Source organism: Schistosoma mansoni, chromosome W (genome assembly GCF_000237925.1).
Source record: "Schistosoma mansoni strain Puerto Rico chromosome W, complete genome".
In the NCBI taxonomy this organism is placed as follows: domain Eukaryota; kingdom Metazoa; phylum Platyhelminthes; class Trematoda; order Strigeidida; family Schistosomatidae; genus Schistosoma; species Schistosoma mansoni.
The window spans coordinates 34,999,389-35,022,047 of record NC_031502.1 but is presented as its reverse complement, the minus strand read 5'-3'; the positions used below and the strand labels follow the sequence as shown (position 1 = coordinate 35,022,047).

At 34.2% G+C, this 22,659-nt stretch overlaps 2 protein-coding genes across 2 annotated transcripts in view; both read left to right on the top strand.

The window, feature by feature from the left end:
- Positions 1 to 10,406, top strand: part of Smp_157670 (hypothetical protein) — a 43,167-nt gene extending 32,761 nt beyond the window's left edge. The window contains exons 5-8 of the mRNA XM_018789485.1: positions 267 to 529; positions 3,692 to 3,996; positions 7,098 to 7,224; positions 9,294 to 10,406. Of these exons, the coding sequence (XP_018654924.1) occupies positions 267 to 529; positions 3,692 to 3,996; positions 7,098 to 7,224; positions 9,294 to 9,530 (932 nt within the window). The 3' untranslated portion in view covers positions 9,531 to 10,406. The remainder of the gene's footprint in view (positions 1 to 266; positions 530 to 3,691; positions 3,997 to 7,097; positions 7,225 to 9,293) is intronic.
- Positions 10,407 to 19,181: 8,775 nt separating this feature from the next.
- On the top strand, positions 19,182 to 22,317 carry Smp_157680 (U6 snrna-associated sm-like protein lsm4; the record flags this gene model as incomplete). Its single annotated transcript, XM_018789484.1, has 5 exons — positions 19,182 to 19,184; positions 19,219 to 19,260; positions 19,295 to 19,393; positions 19,431 to 19,611; positions 22,214 to 22,317. The coding sequence occupies 5 exons, from the start codon at positions 19,182 to 19,184 to the stop codon at positions 22,315 to 22,317; spliced, it is 429 nt and encodes a 142-aa protein (XP_018654923.1).
- Between the last annotated feature and the right edge of the window lie 342 nt (positions 22,318 to 22,659).

Genomic DNA, 22,659 nt, shown 5'->3' with positions numbered 1-22,659 from the left:
CAACAATTGAGATCATATATAGGTTCAGTGTTTCCTACATTTTGAGTTTAATCAGACTATAGGTACATGTAAATGTGTATACCATAAATATGTATCTGTAGTTCATACAGAGGGTTCTCGAATAGTTATCATTCAAATTTTTTGAATAATTATTATTTCGAGTTATATTTAAATCCGTAAAAAGTAATCAAAGTGGTCCGAAAAATTACGTTATTACAAGAAGTGAAATGATCATAATCATTACGTTAATTTTTGTTCATGTCCAGTGCCAAGAAAAAGAAACGATGTAAACAATTTTCATAATCGATATGAAACTCAATCGGAATATGGTGGAACAGATAATAACTTTGGATGGGATGCTCCAATAACCCCAACATGGGCTAGAGAAAATCGTTCAACTAATACTAGTGAACCAGTAAAATCAAGATCAACTAAAACATTCAGTTTGTCTACTGGACCATCAGAAAAATCATTTCAACAACAATTCACTCAATACGTTGCTGGACCACCTTCACCTCGTTACAATCAGGTAAATTAACAGAATTATTGATTTTGTAACCATGATGTCATTATTTTTTGTGAGAATCGTATTTCTGGTGATAAATATTATTTTACTTACTTACTTACTTACGCCTGTTACCCCTCATGGAGGAGCATAGGCTGCACACCAGAATTCTCCATCCAACCCTGTCCTGGGCAATCCTTTCCAGTTCTTTCCAGTTGTTACTCACCCTTTTCATATCTGCTTCAAATATTATTTTATTGATACACAATTTAATGAATGTGAATGATCTAGACAACTAGTAAGATAAATTCTTTTGAATACGATAACTTCAAAGTTTCTCATAATTATCATTATTGAAATTTAAGCTAATTGGAATGAGTGGATTTAAACAATTTGATTGTTAATATTCATTAATAATGCGTATATCTAAAATACGAAATACTTAGATGTGATGTAAATATATTTTCTGATAGACCACATTAACTGCTGTTCACAAAACAAAGCTACCTATAATTATTAACTGTTTATATCATACTAATAGTGCATTCCGAAAATTTGTTGTGTGCAACAGGAAAATTTGTTATTTAACGAAGTAGTGTACTTACGCAATGCAAAATCTAGTCACAAATAACTCGATAAAAAAAATAAGTTACTACTTTAGTGAGTGAACCAAGTTCCAAAACTTCATAGCTCAAAAAGCTGATCTTAAAGGATTCCTGATATTTGTGAAGAATAAAGGTGATAGGTTTCTACCTTAATATGTATTATGAAACAATGAATCAGTGATAGATGCTCAAATAGCTTTCTAATTAACCCAACAGCAAACTAGGTATGATCTGGTGATTCCTCTCCAAAAACTGAGATCAGTTTTAAACCTAGTTTTTTATTTATTAATAAATGTTGATGTTAAGTTATTCAAAACGGATTTTGACGGTCAACAATATTTATTGAAGTTTTCAATTCTAACTAGTGGTGAATCCACTAAATCGTAAATTTACTTACTTTAAAATATCGACGTACAGTACTTCACTGATTGTATACGTTTCTAAAAACAGTAGTAAGTTGGTATGCTTTATTATTAAGTGTAACATAATAGATCATGGAGTCATTAATGTAACACGCAAAGACCAAAATTACACATATTCTCTTCGCATGTATATCAAACAAATAATTGCTTTTTTCATTAAAATGTTAGTTTTGTAAGGAACATTACGATTCATAATTATATTTTATGTGATCATATCATGGTGTGTGCTACTGATGTCGACAGATATAAATAGTATGTTTCATCAATCGAAAGTGAAATGCCTGGAGCAGAAGGTTAAGAAGGTCAAAGAAAAGAGAACGAGAACAAAGAATGATTGATGTGGAAACGAAAGAAAAATGAAGTCTGAGACTATTGATTGACATTTTACAAATGAAGTATTTACTGTATTGTTCTCAGAATTTACTAAAATGTTCTGTAATTTTATGTTTAAATACATTTGATCGTTGTCGCTTGTGTTCTCGTTCACTACAATATAAATGTGATAGATGAACTTATTGTAGGTTGTCCATTTTAAATGACCAATTTACTATTTAACAGTTATGTTGCAAATATAATCGACATCTAATCAATAGACAAAATGTTTACTATGATGTTTCTTTACTAAAATTATTCAGTGTTTCTGAATAGGGTCACTACAGTATCACTATATGATCACATAGTATGTATTGTAATATTATATGTTATTCAAAAGTGTAACTTTAACAAATTATGGACAAAATAGACGAAAAATTTTATTTCAAATCTTTATAACACAACATGCTTTATTGTACGCATACTAAAAAGTAGAATGGAATGTATAGTGTGCTTTTTTACTTTCAGATATAACAAAAATATCCGTATACTTTGTTATCAGACTACTTATCTAACCTTGTTATTAATGTACATTGTATTCTTTGCATAGATTTTTATCTGTATAGCTACTTTTTAAATGAAGCTATATATATATATATATATATATATATATATATATATATATATACTTCTTATGAATATATATTGTTAGGGTTAATGTGTCGATATATGACCTAAATTCATGGACATTTAGGATAAAATTTGATTATTTTTGCACCTTTTGTTTAGGAAGATAAGAAATTTTATGTCTGTAACCAAATTTAAATGTTTTCACCCGTATACCCAGAAATTAGACTTATTTATATCAAATTTTGTGACTGTTTACTTTGTTCAGATTAACAAAACAGTAATTTACATATATCACTGATTTTACATAATACATATACTGTTTATATGTTTTCTGGTACATTGTACTAATCAGTTTGTATGTATCATCTTCATTAGGTGTGGGGAATAGAAAAAAATTGATTTAGTTTTCTAGCAATTCAGTCACTAGGTCATGAACAGTGTCATATTGTATTTTGCACTTGAGAATCCATTAAGTTGATTATAATATGTAGTGCATTTGACATGAAATCATTATTAACAAAAGTACAAATACAGTATTTTGGTGGAGTTTTGTTCTCTCAGCTAGATACCAAACCGTATATGAGATCATTAGTTGACCACCTTACTTATTTCGGTATTTTATCAGTTACGTTTTATATTTGGTTTCAAAAATTTCTTATCTAAATGTTTTTATTGATCACTACTGTTAGCGTTCGAAGTGAGTAATCATTTGATCTAAATTAAATAAAGACAAACTTATTGAATTTCATAACAAGACGAAATATTCAATGACTGAGAGTGGAAAATAAATATCTTCAGACTTAGACCTCGTATTTCCTGAGATAATATTAATAAAATCCAGAAAATAGAGAAAAATGTGACTTATGAATCTAGAGTTTTTGTGATTACTTTCAGCCACCGAACTTCAGTGTTAGTATAAAGGAAGTGTGTAATTATTTGGTAAAGTGGTACCATTGAAAACTTAATTGATAGATCTTGATAAACAGTGATTATGAGACATAAAATATAGGCTGTTTAGTCGAATACAACATGGTTTAGAAAGTTAATCCTATGTAATATTCGTATTAGTATATATATATATATATCAAGGTTTGCTCATTAGCTTGATTGTAATTATAAACTTTATTGAATCAATATTTGTTTTAATTTGTACAAAAGTTTGATACGGAGGACAGTTACTACCTAAACCAATTTTTCTTGAAACTTACTGCTTACAGAATCCACCTGCTGCTTCAAACTATTTCAATAATGTGCAACCAAAATCTAATAATAGACAAAACTATCCTCAATACTCTGCAACTATACATGTTCAAGAATCACATTCAACTGGGAACATAACATCTGGACGAGTATACAATGGAACCTCAACACGTATCTACCCAGTTAAACAATACAATTCAAGTTCATCACCTGTTAGACCGATTACACCTTCATCAGTCTACCCATCATATAATTCGTACAATTCAATATCACGTGGTTCAGGTAGAGTTGTACAACCTCTACGTGTAAATGTTTACAACAGGTTTGTTAACATGTTTTGATCACTTATTCTATTGTATTATTTCTGTCTACCTAAGTAAATATTTAGAATGGTCACTGAGTAGTGTAAAATTTTATGCACGTTCAGTCTTTGGTGCCTAGTAACCAGCCAATATTCAGTCAGTGTGACCAATCGATATAGAATGTTAGTCAGACAGGAGGTCAGTCATATGACGTCTCAGACAGAAAAACCGTTTTATACGAGTTCGAATCTACCATAGACTCAATCTACTCAAGGTTAAATTTATGCGGTACTGACAAATATCAAATAGCATGGGAAAAACTTCGTAGTTCAATATCAACCAACTCCGTCCAGGTAATAAAAACACAGTACCTTTGATGTCGAGTCAGTTTTGCTAAGGTTCAAATTGCTACTTAGTCAATAGAGTTAGTAATAACGACTAGACGAGCATGAAAGTAGAAATTGAAACTTCCGAGTAGTAAGCGTGAAAGAACTTTCAGCTTTTATGACAAGAATAAAAAGCTTCAGATCACTAAGTTGGAATGCAAGAGTCTATATATTCCATTTCAATCAACTCGTGGTAATCCCTATTAATGATATAGTTCCATTTCATCAGCCAGAACTCATTACTTAAGCTCCTGAATGGTGTTATCTGTTTACTTGTCTAATAAACCTCCATCATAGTTTGTAAAAAGAAGAATAACACTGAAAAATTGTAAGTTTTCTGAGTTGCAAAGGTTTTCTCGGTAGGTTTCATGTCATTTCTTAAAATACCCCGACATCAGTAGTAGTTATAAGCCGTTGTAACTGGTTGATTTTTCACTAATTAAATTAGAAAATCAATTTCTGAGAGTTAAAAAAGGGTCTAAAAATTTTGAGTAATTCTCATTTATTATATTGTTACCATTTAATCTGACTCTATGAAGATTGAAATAGGTGATTATCGTGTGTTATAGCTTACAAATGATTTCTTACGTTAATGTAAAACATTTAGTAGCACTCCTACTGTAGATGTTATTCAACGATGATTAGTCCACGTGTAACCATTCGGATCTAAATGATCACATAGTCGTATTCAATGTCATGTTTTAGTAATGAGATTTTGTAATGTATATTTTCATGGATTAGAGCATTCATTGATCATGATTAGACAATCATTGAAAACCGGAAAATATTGGACAATTTTTATCCTAGCATAAGACGCAGCAGTGCGCATCCACGAACCTACCATTGAGTGGCTACCCTAGAACCTTTTATTTTTTGAGCAAATGACTAACCTCTAGATAGTCATCCACCTTAGGTTATGTCATTTTTGTCTAGTCCCAAGTGATGATCAAACTATACCAGCTGTAGTCTGGTAATTAATCTATGTGACTTAACGTCGTGGTGGACACTGTTTCATATTTTCGTGATTGTTGTCAATCAACAAGAATCTTTGTTCATATATTTCGTTCAGCAAATTAAATGACGCTTCTGTAGAAAGGCCACCTTTCATTATTAACAAAACTACAATATAATCAAATACGCAAGGGCTCAACATAAGAATATATTATAAATGTGGTATAAATATAACAAGATGCATGTTAACTGTATTCAAATCCATAAAAACAGAAGAATTAATCAATGCATTTTCCAAACAGTATCCTATAAATCTTTTTACCGTCAATAGATGGTAAATTTAATACAAAAAAAGAAGTTCAAAAGTGGCATTCATCACTAAATAGTATCCACTAGCTGTTCACCTAGGAAGTAACAGCTGTTCTTTACTCCATGGCTTTTATCAGCTAATGTTAATGGTATCAAATGTCAAAGAAAATAATTCACTTTATGAATCAATTATGCTGATTTATCGATCAACAGAAACGAAACTTAGTAGTACAGTCAAGGCCTTATTGACTAAAAAATTCCACTTATAACGTTTACTTTGGGATAGTAAAACAAATACTTTGATAACATAATGCATATTAATCTACTAACTCCCTTCAACTACTTACTGGTTATCAGTATAGTATAGTTACTTATCTGAGTTTCCACCGTTGAAGCTCGGTAGATGGAATTGAATTTTCACTCAAAGACCAAAAGATATGGAAAATTTTAGTTATCAAGAATTCACTAATGTACTAATAAAACTACAAATTCGTCATCAGAAGATGTTGAAATTTCAAATATATTAACTGTACATTGATGTAAACTGAGAAACTCTGTTATTGTTTTTCGTATTGTTGACAAGTCCCCAAGAAATAAACGGGTATTTCAGTATATTTTGTTTCTTTAGCAGTGAAAGTTTCCAAACGTATATCGAAAATGTATTTATTGAAATGTAACATAATTTCTCAGAAAAAGTTTGACATTGTCGACGCAGTTATCAATTGAACTTCAGATAATCTGGGTTTTGGTGGATGATATTGACACCTCACTAAGACGTTGGTAAATAATATACAGTGAATAAAAAAATAATTTGATCTTATCACTCCATTTGTTCGCAGTAAATTAAAGTGTCCATGCTCCAGTAAAATAATAAATGTGAATGGAATATGCCTGTGAGAGTATGCATTTAGCTTTCGGATCTAGATAAATGTGAGGATATATTCAATTCGTGAAGAATGAAACATCCAATGATGTCAATTCTGTCGGTAAGACAGCCATTTGAATTACATATTACTAAATACATGATACAGCTTAATGACCATTACAGATTTGTGTACTAGACCATGAAGTCTAGTAATTTTATGTACTTCTTGCTTCAGTTGATAGAATAAATTTTAAGTTGGAAATACGGGTCACTGAACTCTACTCAGAAATAGCGTGCTTACCACGAGACCTAAAAGACTCTGGTCTGTTCCCTGGGGGAGTAATGGGTCGTCAGCCCTTTGGGATTTCAAACTAGGATAAAACAGCTAGTTATTACTCTTTGCTTTGGAAGGATTTCTGGTTCATATCAGTCTGTGACGAAAAACGATTTCAACATAGACTGAACTCCGTAGGCCTCTCAAAACGATCATTCAAAACCTTTTGAACTAGATATACTACTTAGTATTCTTACGTCTTATATGAAAGAAATGTATAACCAAAATAGTATTACTTTGTCAAAATTTTGTTTATGCATATATCTCTACTTTTAGCGATAATGCATCTACGGTATACAGTCCACATAAGAAAGTAGAAAGCTCTCCCAACTGGAATCCTAGTTCACCTATTTATCCAGCATATCCAGCTTATATGGATAAATTAAATCATGTTGATATTCAGGTGGATTTCCAATTATTTTTTTTGTTTGTTTCATAAATTTTAAAATGACAGTGTTCTACTAAATAAGTCGTTAATTATATTCGCTTTAAATACTGTTTTCCTTCAGTCTATGGTGTAACAGTTTAAGTCATATAGGACAGAATAAAACTGATTGATGTGTAACATTGTGAACTTGTTCTACAAATTACTATGAGAATTAGTAACTATTCAATGAGTATACAAGTGAAAATTAACTCTTGAAATATACAAGTTACAAGTGAAGAAATAATAGTGACGAAGAGATATAAAACAACGATATATATTGAGAATGTTAATGATGGTAGAAGGTTATTTCTCCGGAATTTCTTCACTGGGGTTTCAAACAAAAAAATACTGGATCCACGGAACAACACAAGCATGCTCAACAGGAAATTTGAAATATCATATTAGTTGATCTTATCCCACGACTATATGGGATCTGTGTTTTAGTTTTGTTTAACGGTGACAGTGTTAACTACAACCTTCAGAATAGCCTTCAACTTGACACCCATGACATTCACAGTATCTAACGTATTGAGGTCATATATATATATATATATATATATATATATATATATATAAACACCAAATGCCCCGTCTAGTTCTAGTTCTTTAATAATTGGAAGTCAAGCAACATAATATCACAATATTGTTCGTCATATAAAATGTGATAGATCGTTACAAATAAATTTCTGGATTAAATTACTCATCTCACAGTATTACGCTAATCTGCAATACAAAACTGATGTAGCCAGATAATCGAAACCGATCGGCTAGCTATATGAGACGGATATATGCATTATGCGTCGTATGCATATGACTAATTTTGTACTAAAAACGGATGCATCTGGGTTAGTATATGTATCAATACAACTCCCGTTTTGTTTTCGATAAAAAAACTGTCCGAAAAACCGTTTGTAGTTTCGTTATTAAGCCCCCAGAGTTATAATAATAGTACAGCTGCACGCCAAGCTACATCATAGACGCTTCACTTTACCACGTCGTTAAACTCGGATATAATTTTGGACGTCCCTATTATTACCCTTTATTTTTTGTCCAATGAGACGTGGCTAAATTCTGATAATCAAATAGCATTAATAATACAACTAAAACGAGGTAAGATAAAAACACCAATATAGCATACAATAACACAACAGTATCCTAGCCCATAGTGAAGATTTGCATTCTCATTTACTTTAGCGCTTCTGGCTGACTGGATACACTTCATCATTTTATTCACAACCGAGGTTAAACTTTTGAGTACATCCCTTAACACCCAAAGTCAGGAGGGTCACTAGAAACCAATCAACCCTCACATAGATGTGTACGATCGGACATCAATTTACACTTATCTTTCTTCCATAGATTCCACATGGTACGTAAACTAATGTGTTCAACACCACTCAACAATGAGAGAAAATTTTGTCTTTAGGCTGTCGCGTTAGTATATATTTAAGGCGATCATCTCGAACTTTTCAAGTAATCTGAAATGAATAGTAAACTAAGGGACAACTTCCTTATCCTTTTCTGAGTCAGATGCTCTTATAAGAATAAACACAACTTGTCATAATAAAATAAAACGCTGACTATCCTCCACTTAACTATTGTTGTTAATATCTTATTCTACCTCAGACTACTTAATTGTTATCTCATTCCCTTAATATTTACAAAGATCCTTCAAAATTATTACGCGAGTCATTTTACCAGGTCTCCAGACTCATATATATATATATATATATATATATATATATATATATATATATATATCATACTACTTATTTACATTGGGAATAACAAGATTTAAAGCGTTTTGATGATAATTTCTTAATCGGATTATGGGGCTTTTCTACTGTACAACTATTCAGAATAGGTGCTTATATTATATACTTAATCATGATATCTTCTATTCGTGACAAAGGTGAACATTTCTCGAATGTTAAGAGCCTCGAAACGATAGTTGAAATCCTCTTAAAAGAATATTTGATTGATTGGTCGTTAATTCAATGATTGTATTACCTTGTAGTTTTTATGTCTGACCATGTTGTTTTTAGCCTTTACGTTATAGACGAGAGCAATCCGTTCGACCAGTAACAATTTATTCAACAAATAATCCAACAACTAATACAACAATTGAAACGAAACAAATATGGAAAGCTATACCAGCTCAGAATTGGTCAGATACACAAAGAACAGTACGTAGTGGTACATTTATAACTACAACGAAGAAACTTCCTAATGGACGTCGTCCAGATGTTAGCAATGAATCATCAGGCGTGTCAGAGTTTTAAATATCAATATCTGTTTGGATTTAACAACGGTAGCGCTTCACAACTACTTATATATTGTCAAATATGAAATAAAAAGCATTTAAACATTTTTAGTAGTACATATTACATCGGAAAATAATATAGAATCAAATAGGTTCAGCTGAACAAGAATCTCTCTTCAATATAGTAATTTATTTCCCAAGATTAAACCTAGTCATTTGTTTTACCCTCGTTTTAGTCCTATTTAAATCGTTAACTAAGGTGACATATTTGTTTGTTTGTTTTTGTTTTGATGTTTTTTTCGTTATGGTTTTCGTCTACAAACACTAATGAGATAAAAAGAAAAGCTAATTATTAATTTATATATGATTATGTTTTTCGTCTTGTTAAAAATCGATTCTCATTACCTTCTTCTTTCTCCTCTTGAATGTTATTTCGTGGGATTACATTTTTCATTTAAGTTGAAGATTTTGACTCTTAAATTTATTTTATTGTAATTCATTTATGTTGAACATATTTATCCTTGAATTGCATGTGTTTATTGTATCAGTTATTCTCTTAAAATCATTTTTATTGTCTCAACTGACAATCATAGCTACTAAAGTTATTATTGATTTCTGTTATTTCCTACATCTCCTTGATTTTATCTTTTCAGAATCTAATCAAGTTACTTTATGATACTTCTTAACTTAATGGCATGATACGCTTTAATTAAACATGTACTTGTTTTCTAACCAAAATCTTCTATTTAATTGATTAAATAATACAATGAAGCAAAAATACCAGCAGAAATACAAACATACTAAGCACTACTTTAAACGAATTTTCGAAAGATATTGTGATTAAAATTCCCTTATGATTTGATTAAACAAATAAACTATCTTCCTTTATTGATTTAAAGTGGGTTCTTTTTGAGAAAAAAGTCTTTAAGACTACTATGAATGGTTAAATTAGTAGAAATAATGTTTTCGAAAAAAAATACAATAAAATCATTATCTAAGTTTATTGGAATAATCATATAGATTATTGAAGTTAAATGTATCAAAATAATCAATAATAGAAGGAGGTTTTGTAGAGCTTTTAGTAATTTTATAGTTGAATTCATGAGTCAATTGAAGCTAGACCACCATGGAAAACCTAGAAGCACTGGACGGCCATTTCATCCTAGTATGGGACTCCTCAGCAGTGCACATCAACGATCCCGCTCGCGAGATTCCAACCCAAGACCTATCAGTCTCACGCGCTCGAATGCTTAACCTGTCCAGTGCTCCCATGTTTTCCATAGTGGTCTAGCTTTAATTGACTCATGAACTCAACTATTAAAATAATAAACAACAGATAATTGTTACAATTTATTCAATGTTTTATCAACAAAAACAATAAGTATATTTTATATATTTACCCATTTTCCACATGAAGTAATTAGTAGTTCAATGAAATAGTTTTCTATTTTAGCTTCTTAGATTTAAATAGAATTGAAATAAATTATCTTGACTGCATGTTTTCGAAGTGTATATACTTCTATAGAGCCACCTAATATTGGTGTATGTGATTATTAAAACAGAATGTTTAATAGTAAGGTGTTTGCGAATCCTAAACTTTTCCATTATTCAATGTTTATTTTAAGATTTCAATGGCATCTTTGTGCATTTAACTAATTTTGAGGTGATGAAGAAGATTTGTGGTCAAAGTGGATGAATAAGATGGTTTTTATTGATGACCTTTAATCTGTCGTTGTCTACCTCTCCATTTTGATCGCATCTCCCTTTGATATGATTCTTGGTCGCATGTTTGTTCATAATTTTTCTGGTTGGTTGAGAGATTGGATCGATTTCAATGTGCATGTTGTTTGCTGATTGACCTGAGTGCCAAGCTTCTAGAAATTCTCTAGTGATTTTAGCATCCCCTCTATTCAAAATCTCGACGTCTTTCCAGTTGAATGTGGGTCCACAGTTGTCTACATGTATTGATATTAACGAAGTTATGCCAATTGATGTTCGGGCAGGAGAAGATGAAGTGAGGAGGTTCACTTTACTTGATTGAGCGTTTTTCTCAGTTTTAACAGTTTGTTTTATAGGTGTAGGAAGTAATTTGCTACAGATGCAATTCTAAACTACTGTCAAGCACAGAGTCTTAGCTTAGGAAAAGTCAGAAAGAGTAATGTATTTGGCTTGATAAACTTTATCTGCTTCTAAAACGCAAATTAACACTACTTGTATGCAAAAGACAATGAGACATTCTGTTAAATAGGAGAAAAAAGAAACATAAATAACAAACCAAACAGTAACTAGAGAATAGGAAAAATGAGTCAGCAAACCTAGTATCGTTTGCGACAAACAACAATGATTGCTGAATAAACAAGGAATAGTTATATAATATCAGAGAGGGTTAGTGTGGTTGTGGGCGTTTAATGCTGACACCTTCCTCACTAGTGAATGGTGACCATGTTGTACTTTTCTTTAAGTTCCAGACACATGGTATAGAATTTGCGTATGTTCCACTCCGTCCTAATATCTAAAGAGCTAATATTCCGGAATTCAGAGACTGTGCTATCTCGATTGACTGGTCGGTCGATGCTGATGGATCGGTCGAAGATGAATGGAATAAGTTCGAGGCTGAATTCGAGTCCGTAACTCAACCGTTTATCCCATGATCAACACGTAAGCTATCACATTTTCCTCCATGGATTGATAAGGTAACGCGGAAGTTGTTGAGGTGTGGGAAACACTTTGGGGACTTATTCTTGTCAACAGGACAAGCATCATTTAAGTGCGAATATGAAAAATTCCGGAATATATGTAAAGAGACCATAGCTAAATTCCGTACCACTTACGAACAACATTTGGCATATGATAGTCGTACTTGTCCGAAGCGATTGTTTTCGTACGTTGAATATCGAACGAAACGTAGTAATGGTAATTCCACGTTACTGGTACACGAAAATTCAGATTTACTGGCTGAATCTGATCTAGCAAAAGCTGAGACTTTTGCAAACTATTTTTGTGAAGTCTAATCTACGTGTGGTGTTACAACTACTTGTCCCATTCACACCGAGATACCAGCCATATAATCTATGCACGTGACTGAGGAAACTGTTCTTCCATTGATAAGTAGCTTCAAACCTTGTAAGATACTGGACCCTGATGGGTTACGTCCATGCTTGCTGTCATCGCTTGCGGACATTATTTCGGGACCGCTCGCCACGCCCTTTAACATGCCTCTTTCACTCGCCCAACTCTCTTAAGACTAGGAAGACTCTATAGTCAGTCCTATATTTAAGGATGGTCAGAGACGGATCATATCTAACTACTGGCTTGTCAACCTAACCAACATAGTCGTTAAGTTACTTGAAAAGATAATTCAGGTTAAGTTACTAAGTCACATAGATTGGTACAATCTGTTAACTCCCGAGCAACATAGGTTTCATAACAAGCGTTCATGCTTGACTAACTTATTGCGAGAGAGGATTGAACAGCAGCCCTAGATAACGGACTCTCTGTCGATGTGACATTCATAGATTTTAGCAAAGCGTTTGATAAGGTTTCAAACTTAGGTCTTATGCAGAAGCTCTCGAGCTTTGGAATAACAGGTGCTATACAGGAATTGATAGGAAACTTCTTATGTGATCGCAGACAGAGAGTGAGGGCCACTGGAACGCTATGCGAGTGGAAGCCGGTCAAAAGTGATGTACCCCAAGGCACCATTTTAGTCCCCCTACTTTTCCTTCTCTATGTTAACGAATCACCTCTGCTGCCTTAGTCGTCGACATTATTGTTTGCGGATGATATCAAAATCTGGAGAACAATGGGAAGTAAGGCTGATCGTTTTCAGCTCCAAGCTGACTTAGACGAACTAGTTAGATGGGCTCATGGTTGGGCCTTAGAAGTTAGTTCCAGGAAGAGCGTGCTCATCAACATCGGACACGGTAATAGTCACCATCATACCATTAATGGTACTCTCTTCCACGCGTTCAAGAACATGAAAACGTAGGGGTAATAATAAGTCACGACTTGAAACCATCTACGCACTGCAACTCAGCTGCTTCCAAAGGTTATCGTGCGTTATGGTCACTTCACCGAGCATTTGAATACTTTGACGAGGAGATGTTTCGAATTTTATATCCTATCTACGTAGAACCTAGTTAGAATACTGTATCCAATGAGCTAGTCCGTGTCTAATGAAGGATACTAACTCACTTGAGCGTATCCAGCGTGTGGAGACGAAATTGGTGAAGGGTTTTTCTAAACTTCCTTACGATGAGCGTTTAAAACACCTAAACCTTTACTCCTTGTCTTATCGTAGGACGCAAGGTGACCTTATACTGGCATTTCGTATCTTTAATCATGATATCAGCGTTTATATGTCTTATATTTTTGCTCTCTCCAGCACTTATAATCTCCGCGGTCATAGCGAGAAGGTCTACAAAACGCGATCTGATAAACTAAAGGTGGGGTTCCGTTTTACTCATCGAGTGGTCAATGGCTGAAACGCCTTACCCAAAAAAATGGTATCACTTCAATCAGTGAACATTTTCAAGGAGAAGCTGGACCTTGATTGGAAGTCAATCTGTCAGGATCAACACAGGTTCACCAACCTACTATCCTTAATACCGAAGACTGGAGATTGAACAGCGTAATATGGGAATTCGAAAAACTAAGAGTTGTGAGATATCGTATTTCAAACAAACTTCGTAGTTTGCTGCGGCTAATAAGCTAACCTTATTGGCATATTCGTTACATCGAGTACCTTCCCCGTAACATTTATATTCAGCTAACTAGTCACAAATGATTATAGGAAGTTTTTCTTAGATCCTGCCACTGAACATTTTTATTAAATATCGTAATAACAATTATCCGACCTCGGTTTTAATGATAATAACACCGACTTTATTCAAAACTCTATGTTTAGTACAATATGTAGTACTCAGTGCAAAATATAGCAGTTGAACCTAGGACTCCATAACTGGAAGACAAACGTCTTAACCTCCAGGCTACTGCCTCCCTACTCTGATTACTTCCATTCAAAATCTGTTCACATGCGTCCAAATTTATGTTTGCTTTGCCGAATTCCCGTTTTCTCAGGTTACTCTGCCATTCAAACATTTTTGTTTCATTTTTATAGTTTCTGATGAAAAATCACTTTATACTAAATCCACAAGCGATAGAAAGTCTTAGTTCTGATCTCGTCACTTACTGAATTTCTACTATACATAATACATCTTGAAACTATAACGTTTTATACTTAAACTTACACAAAGGTATCGGATATCTACCTTGACAGTTTTACAACACGACAAATACGTTTACGGACACTAAAAATGAAAATTATGGTTGAATGTAAGGTATCTTTGACTATTGCGATATGTGAAATATGAGGTTTACTTACGCACGATGTCTTTTACTATAAACGTCAGTTTCCGACCCAAAGCGTTATATGAAATAGCTTTGTTGAATACAACAGCTTGAAGTTTATATTAAAGGATTACTTGAAGAGAACGTACAGAAACTCGTGGATGTTTAGTGTTAGTGTATGCTCAGTACTTTGAAATTTCTTCGAGTATATACTAAACCAACTGATTTCCGAAGTCCACAGCAAAACACAAATTCAGGAATTGACCCGGGCAAGCTACACAAGTTTATTTAGTGGCATTTTAACATTGTTTACAAAATATATGCCAACATTTTGTTATTACATTCACGACAATCGTATGTTAATCTACAGAAATATGATATGGAATAATTTGTAGTCAAAACATATTACATTTAAAAGCTATATAAGGCAACTACTATAAAAAAGTATGGTGTTTCTTAGTCAAGCATCTTAACCTAGGTCGTGACTCCATACTATTATACGATACAACATATTATATATGTGTAGACAATGCATTATATATCATATTATAATAATACGCTTGACATATACATACGAACTCTTGTTGCCATAATTATTAAATAATCAATTTATAAATAGTTCGTTTTACCTGTACTATGTTATAACCTACGACCCTGTAAGTCGTTTTTTCAAATTTCATATTTTCGGCACCCGGCTTTAATTTTACCTTGTTTATCAACTTCTAGTTTGACTCTCCATCTACATTATTTTCATTGTTTTATTTGTTTGTCAACTAGTTAAAAGGTTCACAGAATTTTCACTGACTCCACTATAGTCTTCATCACAAGATTTTTGTTTGCGGAGCTTTTTATTAAAACAGTGGATTAAACACTATTCTAACATCATTGTGAACATCTATTATATTGATGCCGTGCATTAATATTAACACTGAACCAGTGTAAGTGACTATCAACGATGTTGTTGCAGTTCAACCTGTCTTCAATATTTCTTATCTTCGGGTCGAGCTAGCATTAGCCAAATGGGTTCTTCACACTTTATTCTTCTTGTTTCGGTACGATTACAGACCTTTGATGACAAATTGAGTTTGTAGGATCCTTCATAGATGCGTGAATGTTTGGAAATCCTCTTGCATTCATCCCATGTGGTAATAACCTTTGTTCCACTCTGAGTGTAAAGTCGCTCTCCTCAATCACCTAATTTATGTGTTTCGTATTTATTTTGATGCGATACTACGTTATTATTATTCATTTTTTACTTATAATGGTATTATCACTCCTGTTATATAATACTTAGTTTCTTTTAAAAAAAACTCTGTGAATTGTCAGATGCTATTTTGATTCTCTATGGTTGACTGAGTGCAATTAAGTTGGTAGAACTGTCAAACTAGTTGTAAACAGAAATATATATCCTGTTTGGCAAGAACAACTGTCAAATAATACGTTAGGAGCTCATTATTGATTTAGAGACATTAAAAATTCCTACTGTGGAAATTAGATTGACACATGTGAGCGAAAAACCGTGTTTTCAACTGAATTTGTCCACTTAATATCTTATAGTTTTTATTGTCATTATTTTGTTTCACGTTGTGCCGCATAGTCCAAGGAAGGACTTATGAGGTCTTTAGTGATCTACACTTTTACTTACGTTATTCAGTACAGCTATGGCCTCTGAAACATTTTTACATGCACTTGTGTAGATAAGTGAACAACTAACCTAGGAGCAGGTTATTCGGGACAGTACTCTGAAATCTATGAATCGTAGACCTCACAATAATCAATATTTTCTGGTATTCACAACATTTGACGTGTTATCTAGATTGAGAGAACTGAAAAAGAAGTAGGGGAGAGAAACGTTACAGGTTCAGTATCAGTTGAGTTTAGGTAAATTGAAGGGTCAAATGATAACTGTTAGTCTCAAAGTTCAGTTAGACCTCATGAAAGAAGACTTGCTCATGAGTGTGAAAAAGAGTGTCTAATCGAAAGCTTGTGTAAATCTATGGGAGCGAAAGTCTCAGATTTGATACTGAGTCAATAATATCCCTCATGATGAGTGGATTTCAGTCGGTTTAAAAAAGGATTGAAAAACATAGAAGCCATTGATAATGATAGGTAATGGATATGAATCCAAAGCTGATTCTTAAATAATATACCCATAGTGACACTAAAACTCAAGTTACATTTACTATGAAAGTGGACTGTGATTACCATATGATTCTTCAGTAGAGATATTTTGAGCTAGAGTAACCGTTATCCAGAGAATATAATTCTTATTTACGTGTTATAAAATGAACTGTAACTGATTCCTATATTAGCTCGAAATTGAGCCTATGTCAAGAAAACAACTTGCGAAATTCGGTTGAAAGTAAGCGAGTTAATATTAATACTGTTTTCCCCCATCTCCTCAATAACAACGTAAATGCTAGTCCGAAACAATGCTTCAACATTACCACAGACTCATGAAATAGGGTCTGTAAAATTGGTAAAAATATAAAAAATAATTCGTTCTGCACCATGACCTTAAAAGTTATTTGTTTACAACAGTTGTGAACCAACGTCGATGATGTTAGTGCATAAATTAGTTGACCACATACGTATATCATCAACGTAGGTGATCTGCACAGATGGTTGAGGCTTACTGTAACTGGATGGAAGTGGTGTGATCTAGTTTGCGCGGAGGACAAACCTCACGACTGATGTCTAACCCGATTTGTCCTGCTGTGATAAACAAGTGAATTGGATCCCTTGGTGATCGCCCAGAATAAATACTCTCAGTAAGCGACAGAGTGAACTAATAAGAACAGATCAGAGAAACACAAAGTGTAACCACTGGCCATGACATGAACTTGACTAAATGGGTTTGTATCCTTGGTATCGGGAACACTTAGTAAATTGTTCGACGTTTAGTGGTCCTTTTTCTAACATCGAAAAAACTGATTTTGGTGCATGATTTCGTTAGGGCTCGGTGACATCTTACTGACCGGATACATATCATCTTGTTTTGTATTCATCTAATAATGACGGAATGTTGGAAAAACTGTGTTTTGTTGGGAAAAACTCGATTGATTCAGTCCCTATTTTACTACGTATACAGAACCCATATAATTTCTTGATATTATAATAAAATACTGTGTTGCAGATCTTCCCAAAGAAGACATCAAATAATGTTATCTAGCTGTTTTCTAAGGCTTTGAAATTGCTTTTAAGTGATAGAGTTATCCGCGTAAATCAAATATCTGGAACGATGCTACGAAACATCTTAGATCGGCCAAAATGAGGTCTTCTTAAAATTACATCATCAAGAGATTTATCCACAGCTCAGTAGGATCCTCAAAACTGAACCTAAACCCTGGATTATTATGTCAAAAATAGCTATATCTAGATAAGGACAATCCTGCTGGCCCGAGTATTATTTACTTTGATATACTGAGAGAGGCTACTTCAGTCATAGCAACACCTGTAGGTGTGATTTTTCACGTTCCTCTAGCAATCGGGCAGTTTCAAACAACTGGAAGCCGGAACACATCACACAAATTTTGAAAAACGGCCGGCTTAGAGACCCTTTATCGGCTAGTAACGCTTCTTTCAATACCCTTAAAAGTAATTAGGTCCTTGAAATGGGTTGGTTGAGGTGATTACCTGTTTTCTGTAACTTTTTTTCACCTTGATAACACAGTTTCAAGAAAAGCTACTTCTGCATTATCAGTCTGCCGAATACGGTGAATATTTCGCACTGGTAGGTACCCCTCGTCTTATCGATAGAGGTAACCAGAGTAGAAGTGGGTAGGTCTTGGTTTCGACCGTGGAACGGAGCAGCTGGAATGTGTGGTTACCTGTTTTCAGACCTAAAAAGCTTGTGATTGGTCAAATTATGGAACTCACTGCCGGCCGAGATTGTCCAAGCGCCTTCCCAGGAGTCCTTCAGGAGGAGACCTAGTACATTCTTAAAAATCCAGAACAACATTTCTTTATTACTTGCTTTTATTCGCTTTTGCTTGTTAGATATGCCGAAGTTTGTACCCAGACTCATTGATGACCCACTGCTATCAGATGAGGAGCTCTTTAAGTAAAAGTTTCTTCTATTCTTCTACAGCCATTTCGACCACTTAAACTTCTTGATTATCTATGCACATAAAAACCAACACACTTTTATTACTCAACATAGAATAACGCAGACAAAATCGTGTTGGAGACAAAGTTACGGGTATATAGAAATATAAAGTTTACACTTGCCCAAAATATCGATATTGGATAATGGTCATCGAAGATTAGTTCGAGATGACCTTGCGCTTAGAAAATATTAGGCGCCTAATTGCATTCCTCAATGGTTTGTGTTTATCTATTTCGTTAGTTTTTTTTAGTTACCTGTGACACTCCTCAAGGCTGCAACGAATCTTCCTATGGTAATTTTATTTGGTGTCTTAAAAATATTTTCAGCTCGTTGAATTGAAAAGTGGTGAAACTTATAACGGCCACCTTGTCGCTTGCGATGACTGGATGAACATTCATCTTAAAGAAGTTATTTGTACATCTCGAGTAAATCCTATAAATATGCTGAGCTTACACTCCATAGGATGGGGATCGCTTCTGGAAAATGCCGGAGTGTTATATTCGTGGAAGCATAATAAAATACTTACGGATTCCAGACGACGTAATTGATAAGGTTAAAGAGGACTTGCAGCTGGCCAAAATGCGTAATCGTTCTCAGTCTGCAGATACTGGGCGTGGGGGTTTTCATAGAAATAAGGCTAGAGGTAATATAACTCAGTTTTCGTATTGTTAAACAATATCCTATAGTGTGTGCTTACGCCCATGTATTTTCATTCATAATTGTGATCTAGTTAACCAGCATCTCATAGCTGATATTCGTGTTTTCTTCGGCGTGCTCGGTCTTTTTCTCAAAACATTGTGCTTATCACCTGTTTCCATGAATTATTTAAATATCGTTAATATTGCATTTTCAGACCTCAGAACTACTGGCAATATATATATTTATCCAAAGGGTATTAAATTGCATATTAGGGAGGTTTACTATTGAAATCGTTTTGATATGGTGCCACTATGAGGCTTCACACAATAGCAAAACATGATAGCACTATCGGTGAAAACAGGTTTTGAATTTTGGCACAAAATTCATTCACTCATTTGGCTAAATAGAGTTTTGGCACTGTGGCTGACGTCACTTCATGATAGAAACTGTAAATCTAATTCCTAACTATCAACTGTAAATATTAATCCTGATTCCTAGCACTGGTTTATAACCTTCATTTAGCCTAAGTATGTAGGTGGACATTCTCAAGATCTTTTCAGCGTTCATCAAAAGTCGTCCATAAATTATAGTCTCACCACACTATCTTATATTCAAAGGTGCTCCCATTTTAATAATTTTCTTTTTCTACTATTTTATAACTTTTTCAAAGTACTGAGTAAACGACCGCTTTTCGTGAGTGATCGAAGCTTCTAGTAACTACAAGCATGGTCACAAAACCGTCTAGGTAGTGTTGCACTTTTGTATTTACTATCTTGGGCATTATCCGTAATACTCCTGCGTCGAGTGTTCGTAAAACATACAGACTTATCCAATCGTAAACAATGTATGGTTAAAAAAACGAGAATACCATAGTTCAAGCAAACATGCTGCTCATAATGAGTCCAAATAGATGAACTTGTTTGTGAAAACACTATTGGTCGTCAGTGGTTATAGCGAACCCTCCACGTTTAATGGTGTTGGTCAGGGTTGCCTGTTCTGTCCTACTCTATAACTATGGAACAGTCTACAAATGTAGAAGATAGGCATAAGCTAAAAGTCTTTGGTATTTGGTGTCTTCATAACATTACTCACATCTCATAGGACGATCGGCTGAGCAATATTCAGGTTTGGCACAGGATACTTAGTAAAGGTGGCAAATTGAATAATGAAGTAGTGCAACTTCAACTGAGATGGTCGGGACATTTGCTGTATGTGTCTAACCCTCATCTACCTTGATGAGTTGTGTTTTCTAGTGCGCAAGCAGGTTTGAAATAAGCTCGAGGTAATCAGACTAATCTTTGGAGTCATTGGTTGTTGATCTGAGCCTTGTTGAAGGATGTGTGCTACCTAGTTAGTGTCCGTGTAATTACCGTGGCCTGTGGTTGGGGACTCTAAGTGACAGCTCAGAATCGTCCACAATGGCCCAGATATATGCATTCTTTATTGTCCTTTTGGGCTTGAATACTAGCATTTCTTCATGTAGACCTTTCCACTTTGTCTTCTTAAACCATATTCCCAAGCTTTGGTCTTTCTGCCATTGCTACTATATTATTCTAATCTCTTGTTATTTTCATCTTTTCGTTCTTTGGTGCGGAATCTTTGGCCAAAGCATATCTGTAACAGCCCCAATGTTGATAACATGTGTCTGCTCTCATTACGACATGATCAGAGTCCAAGCATGTGCCATAGGACGAGCGATAGTCCTCGATCGGGCTTCCGAAATCGCTTAAAAGTCGATTTGACAAACCACTGTTAAAACGCCCTAATTGCAAAATACAGGCGTAGTATTTTATTGTTCGGTAATCGGTATTGAAAAGTAAATAAACTATTGTGCATTTTCCTATAACTAGTTAATATGAAGTCTCGGTTTTAATTAGACATTCTGTAGATGGAAGTAGTGGAAACTTTGTGCCTAAAAGTTCCCTGAAGCCTTCAGTATTATTGTCTAGCAATCAGATGGACTTTCGGTAAGTCAAACAATCACAGGGAGAACTTTATACATTGTGCAGCATGATTAGACCGGTAGCTAGGTTTTTTAATTCTAAGCCACTAGGTTACATTTTCAACCCGCGTCATGTACTTCTATTTAAGCAACCGGGTAGTATCGATCTGTGTTTGGCAAAAGTCAATTTAATAAAATGTGAACCAATGGTGATAAGACTGTAAACACAGTCGACAGGTAGTTTGTGTATATATCGGTAGTCACTAAACTTCACAACAATTAAACCAACCTCCCAATTGAATAAAAGGTTTCTAATGTTACTTTTTTGAGCAACAGATACGTAGATGTTTATGCTTCAGCGGACTCGGCCAAAAATAATTAGCTCAGTGTATTAGCCCGAATAAAACCTGTTCAGTTCAGAATGATAGATAATTTTTTTTCATACTTCAGAGATCCAGCAGTTGATATTCATTCCATAAATTACTTGAAGCACCCTGTAGAAACCTAATTTACGGTTCAACCATTTTGTACTCATATAAAGATAATTCAGGAGTAATATGTTTAAAAATATATTTGACCCTCTATCCTTATTAGGATATTTAGCTTCTTACGACTTTCCAACCCTTGTTACGAATTTTCTGTGTTAATTCTTGTTTCATTTTAGGTCGAGGTGGTAACGCCCCTAATAATCGAGGTCGTGGAGGAGCAGGGCGTGGCGGGAGTGTGCCTGGTGGTCCTGGCCGTGGTGGAGGATTTCGTGGTAAATAAGAAAACCACTAATTGTATATCCAAATGTACTGTCTACTATTTTGTGAATATTGACAAACCCACTTATTTTCTTTTACAATGTTATATAAAATATCAGATAATATTTTTAACGACACTGCGTCTCCGAAACGTGTATACAGGACCAGAGTAGCGTCATCCATTTGACCTCACCATGTCAAAGTAAAGAACCAACTAGATTAACGCTTCGTGTATCTGGAAGCCCTGGTGCTGCTTCCCGTGGCCTTGCTGGAGTAGGTATAGCATTGAGTCCTAGACTAGAGTTTGCTCTTTTCGACTGGATCCCAGTAGACAGCCTTTTCTGCGCTGTCCGACTAAACGGAA